This window comes from Lycium barbarum, chromosome 12 (assembly GCF_019175385.1).
Source record: "Lycium barbarum isolate Lr01 chromosome 12, ASM1917538v2, whole genome shotgun sequence".
Classification (NCBI taxonomy): Eukaryota; Viridiplantae; Streptophyta; class Magnoliopsida; order Solanales; family Solanaceae; genus Lycium; species Lycium barbarum.
The window spans coordinates 92,819,260-92,835,690 of record NC_083348.1 but is presented as its reverse complement, the minus strand read 5'-3'; the positions used below and the strand labels follow the sequence as shown (position 1 = coordinate 92,835,690).

The 16,431-nt window shown below is 33.2% G+C and overlaps 2 protein-coding genes across 2 annotated transcripts; one reads left to right on the top strand and one right to left on the bottom strand.

Annotated features, from left to right (window-relative positions):
• Nucleotides 1-1,279: 1,279 nt before the first annotated feature.
• LOC132623284 (galactinol synthase 2) lies at nucleotides 1,280-3,296 on the top strand. The gene is made up of 3 exons (XM_060338019.1): nucleotides 1,280-1,762; nucleotides 1,859-2,179; nucleotides 2,674-3,296. The coding sequence occupies exons 1-3, from the start codon at nucleotides 1,433-1,435 to the stop codon at nucleotides 3,028-3,030; spliced, it is 1,008 nt and encodes a 335-aa protein (XP_060194002.1). The 5' UTR covers nucleotides 1,280-1,432; the 3' UTR covers nucleotides 3,031-3,296.
• Nucleotides 3,297-4,766: 1,470 nt separating this feature from the next.
• LOC132623913 (lipid phosphate phosphatase epsilon 1, chloroplastic-like) lies at nucleotides 4,767-11,645 on the bottom strand. The gene is made up of 4 exons (XM_060338723.1): nucleotides 11,074-11,645; nucleotides 6,205-6,430; nucleotides 5,190-5,263; nucleotides 4,767-5,103 (listed from the first exon to the last, which is right to left on the bottom strand). The coding sequence occupies exons 1-4, from the start codon at nucleotides 11,362-11,364 to the stop codon at nucleotides 4,879-4,881; spliced, it is 816 nt and encodes a 271-aa protein (XP_060194706.1). The 5' UTR covers nucleotides 11,365-11,645; the 3' UTR covers nucleotides 4,767-4,878.
• Between the last annotated feature and the right edge of the window lie 4,786 nt (nucleotides 11,646-16,431).

Below are 16,431 nucleotides of genomic sequence, written 5' to 3'. Positions count from 1 at the left end.
TAGTGAATAGTTAAACTTTTATAGCGAAAATTACGCAAATTGTTAGTAAGGAAAATTACAGTAATGATACATCGTAAAATGACGCAATTACATACACATAACTTTTTATTTCAATCAAGCATTTAACCATATAATTTATAATTTGTAACGCTAGTACATTATAGATAAAAAATAATTAGAAGATAAAGTGAAATTAAAAATGAAAGTTCCTACTATCAAAGTCTTTATGGAATTAGTAAAAATTATAATTTCTATTACAATTTCGTTCATTACTCAGTAGTGAATTTTAAAATTTGACGTATACTTCTTTCAAAACCTCTCAGGAAATGAGTACAATTGAAAAGTGAATATTAAAATGTACACGCTATTTTTCTTTTCTAAAATTTAATAACTTTAACATATAAAATTCTCCATTCTTAATTAGTTCAATTAGCCTTTTGATTATTTTACTTCAGGTACTATATTACTTTACTTACGTTCTTCATATTACATGAACAATTACTTAACTCCTCTAGAATAATACAAAATAGTTTGGTATAACTATATAGGTATGTGGCAGGGAAAAAATATGTTGGTGGTGGTTTTTGATGCATGAATCATTGGGAAAATTTAGACGTTATAATTACGTATGTTTTCATTATAGGAAATTTATATCCACAATCAAGTTATATTAATTTTGTGTCAGATTTGATTTTATACAAGGTGTACGTGTTTGATTTAAATGCATAGTAGATAGTGTTAAACATGTGTAGAATATTTATTCGTTAACAGATTAAGGATTTGATTTGAAACAGATTAATGTATATGAAATTCATGATGACATGCAGTGTTTAAAGTAATTAACTTTATCGCAAATAAATGACTCAATCGAAAGTGAGATCCAGGTTTCTATTTTTGTGGGTAATTTAAGGAATGAAATAACGGTGGACCAAATGAAAGATTATTCTAGTTTTCTACTTTAATTAATTACTGTAGAAAAAGAAACAATAATATTACTCAAACCACCGCCCAGTTTCCAGATATCTCTCGAGCAACAGGTAACCGTCACTATTTGTATTTGAGTGTTATTAAAAAAGGAAAAAAGTTTAAGCCGTTGGATCTTACCTGATACAACACGTACAGTCCGATCTGTGTGGAGAAAAATACAGATTCCAGGCTCCAAGTGTGCTACTTCAAAGAAACAAGTGAGAACGACACCGTATTTGCGGAGACACCACGCAATATGGTACCGGGACAATTTATATTTCACATATTTTTTGCTTCCACCAACTCCTATATAAACAACCTCAGAAACACTCAAAACCCATCAACAAACATCAGAAATCTTCTCTTCAACACACATAAAAACAATCTTTTGTTCAAAACTTTCAAGAGCTAGCTTCTTTTTTCTCATCTTAAATCCCTCAAAAATCCTCATTTCTAAGTTACAAAAATGGCACCTAATGTTTTTGGTCTTGCAACCAAGGCTAATAGTTTGGCCAAGGCAGCAAGTTTGCCAAGGCGTGCTTATGTGACGTTCTTGGCAGGCAACGGTGATTACTGGAAAGGTGTGGTTGGTTTGGTCAAGGGATTGAGAAAGGCAAAATCTGCTTATCCACTTGTTGTGGCTTGTTTGCCTGACGTCCCTCAGGAACATCGACGTATACTCATCAACCAAGGTTGCATCGTTCGAGAGATCGAGCCTGTTTACCCTCCAGAGAACCAAACTCAATTTGCTATGGCCTATTATGTCATTAACTATTCCAAACTCCGTATATGGGAGGTATGAGAATTATATTATGTTATTTCGTTTGTCTCAAATTTATGTGATGCGCTTTAGTTTGGTGCTAAAATGTCTTTTTTAAACAAATGAATGCAGTTTGTGGAGTATAGCAAGATGATATACTTGGATGGGGATATCCAGGTGTTTGATAACATAGACCACCTCTTTGACTTGCCAGATGGCTATTTCTATGCGGTGATGGACTGTTTCTGTGAGAAAACTTGGAGTCACACCCCACAATACAAGGTTGGGTACTGCCAACAGTGCCCAGATAAGGTCCAGTGGACTGAAGATTTGGGCCCTAAGCCACCGCTATACTTCAATGCTGGCATGTTTGTCTTTGAGCCAAGTCTCTCCACTTATGATGATCTCTTGAAGACCCTCAAAGTTACCCCTCCTACTCCATTTGCTGAGCAGGTAATTTATACTTGAATAATAGAACGAATCCAAAGATCTAGAGCAGTGCATTCAAGTTTTTGTTTGATCAGATCTCAAAAAAAAAAAAAAAAAATCTGTCTAATAAGCTTTTCAAAAAATTATTTTGAAATAGTATCAAGTTGTGTTTAACTAACAATTTGGAAAAAATACCTTTTGTCAATATTAAGGCAGGAATTTATACATAATCAAAGTTTCTAAACCAATTCAAAAGAAATATTATTCTTTTCAGTTCTGAAAATAGTCTACCACCATCCAAAAAACTTTACCTTTTTTTTTTTTGGTTGTCAAAATACTTTAACTCTCAAGATTTTTTTTCAAAACACTTTTAAATTTTTAAAAGTTTGACCAAATAGGTTATATATGATACACTAATATATTTTAATTTTTTATATGTATGTAGTTGGAGCTCAAAGCACACGTGTCTTCTATTTTTTTCCTTTCTAAAATGGTTTTGTCTTGGCAAAATTTTGCAGGATTTCTTGAACATGTTTTTCAAAGATGTCTACAAGCCAATTCCAAACAACTACAACTTGGTACTAGCTATGTTGTGGCGTCACCCAGAGAATGTGGATCTTAACAAGGTGAAAGTTGTTCATTATTGTGCTGCGGGGTCTAAGCCATGGAGGTATACTGGCAAAGAAGAAAACATGGATAGAGAAGACATTAAGATGCTGGTGAAGAACTGGTGGGATATTTACAATGACGAGTCATTGGATTACAAGAATGCCACCGTGGCTGCTGTTGATGGCGAAACTGAAGCTAACAAATTTATGGTTGCAATTTCAGAGGCTGGTGTTCTGCACTATATTACTGCTCCATCAGCCGCTTAGAATATTAATTGCATGCTTTGTACTTGTTTTTAGTTTTTAGTTTTTTTGTTCTTTCTGATTAACTTTGATATGTATAGGGTCTTAAAGAAGCAAAATATACTAGCTTTACAGAGTGCTACTCTTGGATTACAAGAGAGAGAGATTGTCTGTATAATAGAACAGGCAATTTCAGTAGTTCTACAAGTTTCGAGTACTGTTTTCTTTTTCTCTTCTTTTGTTTTATGGATATTGGAAGAGTACATAAATGAAGTATGTATTTACGTTAATCCTGATCTTGAGTCCCGTTTCTGTGATGGCCTCGGCCTCGAATTTCTGTTGTTTTGATATTATTACATCTCAGTTCATGTGACAAGCTAACTAGCTAGATGTTAAAAGAGTTTGAGGAAACAGTTGGATTTTTTCCTCTGGGAAAATTGCTCGTGTACATATTTGGAACATGTCGGGCTGGTAGATAATGACTACTTTACTAAAATTTGGAAAAGATTTACTTTAATATGCTTGCAGATAAATCTTGTTCTTCGCGGAATATATATCTTTGATGGTTATGGATTCATTTTCGTTTCTTAAACATGTGTGTCGTACTAGGCTTATTTTTGTTATTTTGTTATATTTTACCAGATATGCATTACCCAAAATATTTACTGTACTTACGAAGCAACTGTTGTTTCCTTTTCTATTTGTTGATTCTACATCCCCTTTCTATATTCTTCGTGTAACAAGGCATTTTCTCACTACGTGAGTGTGGTGAAGTGATTTAATTCCAAAGACTAAATACTTGTAAGTTTTATCCCAGTGGATGCAACCTGATTCAATTATTCTTCCGTTCGCTTGAAACATAACCGAATACTCGTCTTTCTAAGGTTAATGATAAAATGCTATGACCTAGTACTTATCAAACACGGTGAAATGTAATTTTATGGTACTCTTTGTTTTAAATATGTCAACGATCACCTCAGTTTATATTGTTTTGAATTGGTTCAATTTGCTGAATACAACAATAAAAGCAATTTCTAATAGGAGATTATCTGCTATTTTATCAAGTACATGAGATCAATAAAAATTTGAATACCATAAAAAGGCAGATTGAGAATGAAATCCTTGAAGCTGATATGTGGTATTGTTGCTTTTCCCAGTTCTGTTTCCTCGGCAATTTTCATTCAGCTGATTTTGTTTGAAGATATTGTCAACAGTTTCACACCATTTGTGTGGTAGAAAGGTAATTATAGAGGAGGCTGTGGTTCAAAAATAGAATCTACTAATAATTAAAAGCACAAAATGGTAGTTATGGAATATTTCATAAACTTAATCATATAAAAAGGCAGTCTTGTTGCCAAAAGAAAAGAACTAAAATAAATGAGGGTGAACATAATAACGGAAATAAGGTGTTAAATGGACAAGTTCATCTGAATTTAGGGTATTCCTTTTTTGATACAGCCTTGTTGATGGGCTAAGCTAGAGGGGATAAGAGGTTCATCCAAACATCCTTCGTTGAATCTTTTGATGAAAATTCTGCCTCTGCCATTGAGCACGTGGATTTTTAACTTTGTCTCTTCTCGATTGTATTCTAATGCTTGTCTTTATTATGAGGCAAGTCCTATGGTGTCCTGTTCACAACCATCCTTCATGTTCCCCGGCTTATTAACTTGTCAGTAGGCACAAGGTGTAAACATAATTTAATTCGTATGAGACCAATAGACAAGATGTAAAATGCAAAATAATGACACTGAGAGGTACAGTTTTGAGAAGAAATTGTGCTTTTGTACTCCTTCATTATTGTCAGTTACTATATGAATAATAATCTATGTTCTGTATTTTTTTGTACCCACACTACACTGTAAACAATCAATATTAGTCGTCATTGATCCAGTTTCGAATCACGTATAGGCGAAAACCAACAATAAAACCAGCAGCACCAACAACAGCTACAATCTGAACCCAAAAGCGAGCTATAAATGCCTTCATGACTATGGCATCCCACAGCCAGAGCCAGAAAATGGAAAAACAGAATCCTAGTACTGCACCCACTGCTACTTGGCTTAACGTGTGAAATCCTTGTGAAACCCGTAGCCATGACTGCAAAGTGAAAGGAAAAAACACATACTTATATTATTTTCAACATATGAAAGCACTTGATAAAACTAACAAAATAAAACACTTACGAAGTATGAGCACATCGCAAAGATAAGCGCACTACTGACTGCAGTTATTCCATTCAACCCGAAATACTCTTTCACTGTGTCAAACAATAAGAAAAATGAGAACTAAACATGGATTATCTAAGTAATTCCTCAGGAAACGCCAGAAGAGATAACAAGAAAATTCAAAGTAGAACATGGCCTAAACGACGGATCTATGTACCAAAAACCAGAGCATTTGGGGAAATGAATACACGAGGTAAAATGGTGCTGGTTATATATGCACCAAAAAATAATCCTAGCACATGAATTCAAGGGCGGATTTAGCTAATTATATGGGGGTTCCCGGGAACCCCCATGTATTTGTGCGGATCCTGTATTTGTATTGAAAAATTCAGCAACTATATAAAAAATACTATTTGGGAGCCCATTAATAAAGCGTGTTGTTAGTCCAGTGGCAATAAAGAACTCTTAAAGCTTTGCTTCTAGGACCTTCACCCGAAAGACATAATCAAAGGTAGACAACAGTCAGTTGTTTCACTTCAGTAAGAGGTAAGGCAGAAAAAGGGAAAAGGGAAAGGCACCTTGACTTTGAAAACTCAAAGGGCAAGCAAGGGAAGTGCAAGCTAACTAATGGCAAGGGCCGGAGATAGAGAGTGATGAAGGGGGAAGAGGAGCTTGGTAGCTTGCTCCAGTCCAGTTTCAGAGGTTCAGAAGCCAAAGGCAACTCTCAGACCATTTGAGTTTACAGACTCTGCCGCTTAGGTGACTACGAGATAGAACATGGGTTCACCCGCTCAAAACTACAACTAGACTACTTTTGGTCAAGGGTTCGAATCCCTTGGTCACCTATAGGTCTTTGCTTTGTCTCTTTATTTTTTTTTAGTTTGAAATGGGTTGGAACCCACAAGTATTAAATCCTGGATCCGCCTCTGCATGAATTCCACACGATTTATACGATCAATTAGAATATATGGATGAAGAATTGTCAAAAACCAAGTCAATTTCTGCATTTGTTCAATTACTATGAGAAGCTTACTTGAGATGATACAGAATGCCATAGTGTAGAAGATCGACTGCGCATGTGAAGAAGGCATCCCAGGGTCTGATCTTAATGTTGGAACAGGACGTTCGTGGTTAAGTATCCTCTTCAGTGCAGTTGAGAGAAGAACATTGAGAGCACCACCTGATGTAACCCATAGTACTTCCATATCATGCCTCCAGAGGAAGACAATACCAAAAACTGCAGCCATCAGCCACTTACTCTGTACATTATTAGGACTACTAATCATTAAAACTCTTAACAATACCAAGCCTCAAAGCAGCAATTTTGAGAGCTGGAAATAGCTAGCTAAGACACTTGGCTGAGAAATTTGATCAAATAATGAACAAAGAGTTGCAAAACATTCAGGTCTGCTGGACCAACATGATACTGTGAGGGGAGATTTCCCAAACTAATGAGATTGATACCAAAGGTGTTGAATAGTAACAACATGTACAGTTCAAGCTTTTCAGTTTAGATATATATTTATACAACAAATTACATTCTTTATGGCAGGTAACATTCGAAAAATGTGCACATTAAATTGCCTGTCGAACCTGATCAGAAGTAAATAAAACTACCGGTCTTTTGAGAACCAGGGACTTGTAGTGAGGACAAATTATGATATTACTGCAAATGCAAGACCTATTCAGGGTCAATCTCCAATGTAAAGAGTTCACATTACAAAAATTGAAAATTCAATTTACAACAAACAATTAGAAAATTGCTTCAACATATCTTATTATTGAAAATTCAAGCTTAAGCTTTGAGCGGGCAAGCGGCAAGCCAAAACAATCTATCTCCGCAAGCCACGGCAAGCCAAAACAATCTATCTAATCTAACTATATAATAAAGGTAGGCTTAGGGGAGGGGATGTGGCATGCCTCTAAAGCCAAGAATGACATTTATCTTTTTTCTCAAATTTTTGACATTTTTCTTAATTTTTCCTCACTTGTGTTTTATTAAAAATCCCAAACATCATTTCATTATTAATCCTCTTAAATACGCCTCTATTCCTCTTGTTTCCACATTAAGAGTCGTGACTTTTCATTTGTGTCTCTTGGGCTAACGGATGTTCTAGCATCAATATATGCTCTCTCTCAACCTCAACGTCCATGAACAGTACAGGTATGTTCCTCTTTTTCTTCTTCCCTTTTAAACTTTTTTATTTTATCCCCCCTTAGTTCTGTTCTTCTTTTCTTTTCCAACTCCTTACTTTTGTTTCATTTGTAAATATAGTGCTTAATCTGGAATGCGAGTCTGTGTCGGTTATTATGTCCTTAAGTGGTCGTTTGGTTTAAGGTATAACATGATTTATACCGGTACTAATTTTTATACCACGTTTGGTATAAGGTATAGATTTATCCCGGGATTATTTTATACCTTGTACCAAACGTGGTATAAAAATTAGTGCTGGAATAACTCAACTTATACCTTCTTAACCCACTTATACTGGTATTATTTTATACCATCTTTCATATGGTATAAAATAATACCAACAGATGGTATAAATTAATCCCGGGATTACAATCCCGGGACTATTTTGACCTCAAACCAAACGACCACTATAGTTATAACCTTTTTTTTACAACAATATCATAATAGTAAAATTATATGCTATCCCTCCTTCTTCCTGTTTTTATTTTTTTATTTTTATGTGTTGCTGTCGTAAATGAAAGACTAATGAAAATATTATAGTTTTTTGTTTTTTTTTTGAGTTATTTTATCGCATGAATGATTAGTTTACAAGAATCAAGAAATTTCTCCTCTACGCACTAAGATTGTAGACATTTTGATGCGCATGCTAGGGCGCTATCAAACAAAGTACACGATATGGTTTCGATAAGAGAGATACCATTACTAACTTTTTGAATTTTCTCCATGCTGAAGAACAAATTTTATTGCCTAGAATTTTTTGGTACTATAGTAATAACATAAAAGAAATATATATGGTGAACTTGTGTCATAAGTTCTCTTATTTTAGCACTGTCACTTAAATATTTCTATTATATATAAGTATGGAAGAGGGACCAACACAACATTGACTGTTTGTACCAAAAGCTTTATAAATTGTACACGCAATAAATGTTTGTACCAAAGCTATATAACTTGCACAATTTAACCAACTACTTTTTTATCCCACGTGGACATATGTCATACTACTTAATATTTATTCGCTTCTCATGTACAGATGTAGACACTTCAATTTTAATTCTCCGACACATTTATTTCCTCCGTACACTTTTACTTGTTCACTTTTGATTTTTCATGTTCTTGCTAAATATTTCTTCTCTTCTCATGTATTGACTTATGCAGTTCAATTTTAATTCTCCTACACAAATTTATTTCCTCCGTGCACTTTTACTTGTTTACCTTTTACTTTTCACGTTTTTTTAATAATTAATAAATCCCACATGGACATATGTCATTGCACTAAATATTTATTCTCTTCTCATGTATACACGTATGCACTTCAATTTTAATTCTACGACACATTTATTTCCTCCGTGCACTTTTACTTGTTCACTTTTGACTTTTCATGTTCTTCCTGAATATTTATTCTCTTCTCATGTATACATGTATGCACTTCAATTTTAATTCTCCGACACATATTTATTTCCTTCGTGCACTTTTACTTGTTCACTTTTGACTTTTCCCGTTCTTTAAGAATTAATAAATGAAGTACTCCCCCCTTCCCATATTACTTGGCCACATTACTTGACTTTTCACGTTCTTTAGGAATTAATAAATGAAGTACTCCCTTCGTCCCATATTACTTGGCCACATTACTATACTTGACTTTTCACGTTATTTAAGAATTAATAAATGAAGTACTCCCTTCGTCCTATATTACTTGGCCACATTACTAAAAATATATGACTATTTTTCTATTCTATAATTTTCTTATTATATATAAACGCCCAAGGTGGACGAACACAACAACAATAAGTTGTACAGAAAGCAACTGAAATTGTACTCTAAGCAGGGACTCACATATGTACATTGCAGAAGTTGAACATTAATTCTACCTCTTGTGTGTTTACTTTTTAAGTCCTCGTGGGTCCGCAGTGTCTTAATTGTCCTTTCATTTCCTTCATTTGACATATACTCCCCCTGTCTCAATTTAAGTGTCTACGTTTGACTAGACACATAGTTTACGATATAAAGATAGATTTTCAAATCTTGTGGTTCTAAATTAAAAATGTGTATAATATAATAAAATATCCTTTGAATCTTGTGATTATAAACCTGACATGTAGGATATTTGAATTTTCAACTTACTAAATATAAAAAGAGGCGGACATAACCAAAATAAGATAATTTTTTTTTATAATTTAATAACAAATGCCCAAGGTGGACGAACAAATCAACAATAAGTTGTACAAAAAGCAACTGAAATTGTACTCAAGCCGGGACTAACATGTGTACATTTCAAAGGTTTAACATTAATACTACCTCTTGTGTGTTTACTTTTTAAGTTCCCACGTGTCAGCGTGTCAATTGTCCTTTCATTTCCTTCATTTGGTATGTACTCCATCTGTCTCAATTTAAGTGTCTACGTTTGACTAGACACGGAGTTTAATAAATAAAGATAAACTTTTGAATCTTGTGGTTCTAAATTAAAAATGTGTATAATATAATAAAATATCCTTTGAATCTTGTGTTTATAAACTTGACATGTAGGATATTTGAATTGTCAACTTACTAAATATAAAAAAAGGCGAACATAACCAAAATAAGACAAATTTTAACAACAATTGAGAAATTAAGAGGAAAAGAAAAAAAATATGGAGACTCACTTAGGAGAGTCGCAGTATCCTTTGCAAAATATACAAACCATAAAGGCTAACTAAATTGAGTAACCAAATTAATCATGCGGGCCCTGTGCACGCACGGACATAGTTTGCTAGTTGTTCTCTATTACTGAGCAAGCAAATGTTATGTAATTGAAGTTGTCCCTACTTGCAATTTAATTGAATTATAGCATTATAAGTATGAAGTTTTTGGTTAAACATAATTTACTCCACACTAAGTATGAAAGAAAAAGAATAACAATTCATAAGTATTTAGTTGGATAAATTTTATACGCTAAGCCTCATTTTTTGACTAATGTTTCATGAATTCTTTTTGAATTAAGACAAGTTAGTTGCACACTCTTTCATTTTCATTTTCATTTTGGAGTAGTACATACTATAAATTTTTGTGTGGTTCGAAATTTAATGATATTCGAATATTAGGGGAAATTAGTTTGTAAATTTAATGACACTCTATATAATCGCACAAAGTGCGGATATATTATCGTGTAAATTTTTGTTCAAATAAAAAGAACAAAAAATTGGATATCTTTTCCTTTTATTTCGTTATTTTTCTCTATTTATAGGATCGGTGATGGTAAGTTGGTAATATTGAGGTAGAAAGAAACAATTTTTCTTTTTCTAATTTTAAAGAGAATTACTACTATATAGAAGCATGGGTCTCAACCCATGCTTCGTTGTCCGTAAGCATTAAAAAAAAATGTGTGGTCCTCATATTAAACACCAACCAATATTAAAAAATTAAAAAAAAACACCAATCAATATTAAAAAAAAAGTAAAAAAAGTGAAACCCACCATCTTCAAACTCAGCTATTATTTACTTAAACCCAATAAACTAGCTAAAAATTATTCCCCAGGCAAAAAGATTTCCATTCCAATTTTCCTCTTGAAGTTGCTTCTTTCAGCTTGGGTGCTTACATATGACAAAAATTTACAATTCTAAAACTTTTTTGCAGACAAGAAAAATTCAAAGAGCCCCTTTCTTTTTATGGAGGAGACCTACAGAAACATGAATAACTGCTAAAACAAAAAAGGTCAAAAGTTGACTAACCAGGCTGTTGAGAATAGTCTGAATTCCACCAGAAGAAAAATTCATGGACCCATCAATGAGACCTTCTTGTTCTAAACCTCCATGACTGATCCCTTCATCGCCGGTGGCAGCTCGATTCTTCATGGAATCCATAATAAGGGGAATTGCGTATCGTGTAGAATGAGAGATGGATTTTTTGCAGAAAAATTTGCTAGGGAAATCCAATTTAAAGGTGGAACATCTATTAAGTCTAGGAAATTGACGGTGGGAAACTTGCAGTGGTCGATGTACAAAGGTTGTTGTAGAAGACATTTTGGTAGCTGCACTTCAATGCTTTTCTGGTTTTTAGTTACTTAGGAGACAAATACATCTTCACAAAAGAGCAGAGATATGTAATTTGAAGAACAAGGTGTATCAAGTGGAAGTTTTTTTTTTTTTTTTAACCCTCTAATATGCGTGGGTAAGCGGCTCCATTAATTAAATTAAGTTAGCGTCATATGGATTCATTGAAAGAGGAATATCTTTCCATACTTGAATCAGAAATACTCCCGTGAATCTTTTCGAAATATGAAGATCAAATTTTATAACTTTGACCTTATATTTTGATATAGATTTTTCAAATTTATAAAAATAAAATTTATATATTTAGAAATTACATTAAAAATATTATAAGTCATGATAATTTATAATGAAAATACTTTAGAAAAATGTAAGAAAAATATGATAAAAGAACTACTTTATAGATTCTTAAATAATAAAAGGTTCACGTAAATTGAAGGAGCGAGTATCAAATTAGTTAAAGCGAAATCCTATATATCCTCCTACAACTGCTCGTAAGTAGAAGTTATTTTAGCTCGTCATTTTGTCTATAAAATTGACTGTTCAATGTTGTACAATTTTGACTTTAGTGGCGGTCTTAGTTTGCGCAAGATAACAAGTTTGGCATCTGATTTGTTAACTGGATCTTAAGTTGTAGGATTTCGTTATAACGGGATCTTAACGTTTATGATTCCAAGGGGTCATTTGGCATAAGGTATAAGGTGGGATATCCAACACTAATTTTTATACTATATCTTGATAGAAGGTATAAATTTATCTTGTGATAAATTTATACCTTGTACCAAACAAAGTATAAAATGCATCGCATGGTATAAGTTGGGATATACGTTCTTATACAACTTATTCTGGGACTATTTTATACCAATACCATCTCCTAGATGGTATAAAATAGTCCCAAGATATCGAATAAATTAGACCTAGGATTATAATCCTGGGATAATTTTGGCCATGCACCAAACGATCACTAAATATTTAAACTAACTTAATTTAACTTTTAAATTTAAAATTTTATATTCACACGCTTTAGAATGCAGTTTCCTCGAACCTTGCTAATTCAGGATGCTTTGTGCAGACCTTTGAATCACTACTTTAATATTTTCTTGTATTATTAGTAATTAGTAATCATATTATAGTAAAAGTGGAAAGCAACATAGTTAAAAGTTAGATTATTAAAATAATCCTATAAAGTTAGTCAGGGGCGGATCTATTAAGGGTCGGGAGGGTGCCACGCCACCCGCAAGCCTCACCCGAAACCCTGTGTATATATATGTATATATACAGAAGCTATGTACAAATATTTAAAATGACACTCTCACTACAAAGTAACCTGCTGGTGCTAGTGGACAGAGGCTTTGATTCCTGCTCTTTGGTCGCGGGATAGAGCCCCAGCGGCTGCATAAATTTTTTTATTTTTTAACCCTTGCTGCAGTGCTGCTCAACAGACAACAATGAGCAGTAACAATCTTTGTTGACTTAATTTAATTTATTAATCTTTGACTTGTTTATTTCTTAAAGTTAAAAATAGAACTTTCCCTCTTCCTTCTCATTAAAAAAAAAGACACAAACCCTCTCTCTCTCTTCTCAATTCTCATCAAAGAAACAAACTCTTCTCAATTCTCATCAACTAAACAAACCCTCTTCATTGCTCCAAAGCCAAAATCCCATTCGGCTGCTTCCTCATTGACCCATTGTAAGGATCTTTTCGTTTTTCTTTCTTAATTTCTTTTGAGTTTTTTTTCTTACAAAAATGCTTTTTTGTGTTAAAATTGCAATCTTGCTTGTGAGTTTTGTACATTTATGTATAAAAGTTGTCATTTTGCTTGTGGGTTTTGTACATTTACGTATAAAAGTTGTAATCTTGGTTGTGGGTTTTGTACATTTATGTATAAAAGTTGTAATTTCTTGTGGGTGTGTACTGTTTTATAGAAAAGTTGTAATCTTGCTTGTGCTTTTTGTAGAGTTATGTATAAAAGTGTAATTTTGCTTGTGGGTATGTACATTTTTGTAAAGAAGTTGGCATATTGCTTTGTGTGTTTTTTGTTGGCTGCTTAAATTTGCGGTGCTTTACTTCAGTTTGTTACATAGAGCGTGATGTATTCACAAATGTAAGTAATGATGTCGTCATTGATCATTTTTAGAAGATGAAACCTCGTCGAGGACAATTGTAAATGAATGATGGATATTTATGATATTAGTAATATTATTGAAGTTTTATGCTTTTCTCTTCTGTATATTGCTATAAATAAATGTTTCATCGGAAAAGACAAATAACCCGAATCAAAGTTCGAAAAGACGAATAATCCGACCCGAAGCCCAAATTGATTGAATGACGCATGACACCCGGAAACTTCAAATCCTGGATCCGCCTCTGAAGTTAGTGACTATAATACCCTTTGAAAAATAGATATACTACCTTTTTCATGAAACCAGTACCGCAGTACGTTAACTTTCTCTTTGATGCTACAGAAAATAATAATTTTTAAGAGTTACCTAATAATTAGTGCACTAAATTCAATCAACTGAAAAATAAATATATGGGCCATATTCATCTACTTAATTCCTCTACTTGGTAGAAAATCTAAAGACAGACGTTTGGACTTTGGAGTGGATTCTTTGTCCCTTCACTTTCTTCAGTTTAATTTCCTTTAAATTCTTTACATAAAGTTTAAGTTACAATTCACCAACTTAATTAACTGTCTTTCTCCTATTTAAGACTGACATTTACAAAAAATTTACATAAATCTTCAATTACAAAAGATATGTTTTGCTGATTTCCCTGGAAAGAGAAGTCGAGACAGCAGCAGCGAGGTTAGTCTCCATTTCATTTTGCCTAAAGTCTCTTAGAGCTGTGCGAGTTCTTTATATATTTATTCTGTCAGTAGATCAGTAAATTTAAATGTAAGAAAATTAAATGTAAAAAGATCAAATATTTATCTTATGGTTGTTTTTCTTTCATAATATCTATTGATTTCTTTGCCTATAATATCATACGGATTTTAGTGCTATTTATATATTTCCGACAAGTTATGACGATGTCTGTTTCAACAGGATTGTGTCTGTGATTGTGAGTTATTGCTTTTCGCGAGTTATTTTCCTAATTTTGTTTCTAACTTATTAGCCACACTTGGTAAACATTTGATCACTTAATTTTTCATTCCTTGCTTCTTCTTTTTCTTATGTTGCAGACAATTGGTTGTTGTTGGTATTGGTGCTAGGGCTTCTTTTTGGACAAATAGCATTTGCAGAATTAATTAAACATTGATAAATATTTATATTTTGGTTTCAAATTTATATTTTAATTAAATATTTTCAGAATGTGTATAGATAAATTTCAACTATTTTTATATATATTTTATAACAATTGATCTGGGCCAGATACTAGTATAAGAAATAAGTCAAGCATCATACGTTTTATGTTTAGTCGGACTTCTTTTATTAGATCTAGTCAAGTGTGATTTTTTTTTTCATTGGTAGGATTAAGAAAAAAGCTTTCTTTTATCTAATAATCAAGGTTTTTTTTTTTTTTTTTTGTGAAATAAAATAGTACAAAGACACGAAAAAAAAAAAGAGGAAACAAACAAGGGTGATGTTCTAAAATATAGTAGTACAAACACGTAGCTTTCTCATATTTTCAAAGTAACCATTCCCAAAGTTCTTGAGTACCAGTAGTCAAATTTAAATTTTTAAAGCAATAGTTAATAAGAGTAGTTCAGTAAAATAAACACCTGGTTAATATTTTTTTAAGAGAATGTAAAATGCAAATGCGACTAGTAAAAGAGAATGGAGGAAGTAATAATTAAGCATTTTTTGTGGAATTCCTTAGAACGGTGTCTGAACAAATAAGAAATTTGCCTGTCAATGGTGTTTGAATATATTACAAGTTTGGTTTTGAATCTATTAGAAGTTTGGGAAAAAATGGTATTGGATTGAATAAGACATAGCATTAAAAAAATGTGAAAAGTAGTGGCGTTTGAATGGGGCATGACTTTGAAAAAATGGTCATTTCTGGCGTTTAAATAAAGAGAAAGAGATGGCGATGATGATTTATGGAGTTTGAATTTGGTATGGAATTGGAAAAAGTTGTTCACCAAAATGGAGTTTGAATTTGGTATGGAATTTGGCCTGGGGCTTTCATAATGAAGGTCTCAGGTTTGAACTACCCTGCCTACGACAGCAGGGGATTTGCCTTCTGGGTCGAGCTCTTCGCATGGAGCTTGTCTAGTACTGGTTATCTCTCCTGTGTGATTTGCCAGCTATTACACAGGAGCTGGGTTTACCCTGTGCGCACCCGAAGGATAACGGTTGCGGTGCGACAATTCGACCAAAACATTTCTATGAAAAATAATATCTAGTTCAACAGGCTCTTGATATATTAACCTTATACATTTAAACTTCATAATTTCCTTTGTCTGTAAAAGTAACTTTTTTTTTTAATTGGTTTTTCGGAAAAGAATTGTAGAGATAAAATAAATGGGAAAAAAACCAAATAGTCCCTTAAGTTTGGAGCACCAATGCTGCTTAGAGTTTTGTGAAATGGTGTACTCATGGTCCTAATGGATGGAAACCGTAACAGTTAACAAGATCCTTTTTTCACCCACCCAATATAGAATGACAAGTTTTCAAACAAAAAGTTGTAGGTTCGAACTGATTTCCTAGATCCTTTTTTCACCCACCCAATATAGAATGACAAGTTTTCAAACAAAAAGTTGTAGGTTCGAACTGATTTCCTTTTACGTCAATACACAATAGATGTAAAGGCTAAAGCACAATATTCAACTTTGATGATTGAAAGAGCTACAATCTTTTGTATTCGAGAAAATCAACTAATCAAGTTACCTCCACAGGTGCAAAACCATATTGGGAGTGGTTATCATCAAGGTCAAAAATCCAACCAGCATCTGGAGAAATCACAAGACTAGAGTCAAACATAGGTCGTAGGCTCGTAGCAATATGCCATCATGGAGGGATCCTTTTGGTACGAACTTATTAAAAATGGTAAAATTGAAAGTTTTTTAAAGTGGGCTATACCGTGTATTCAGT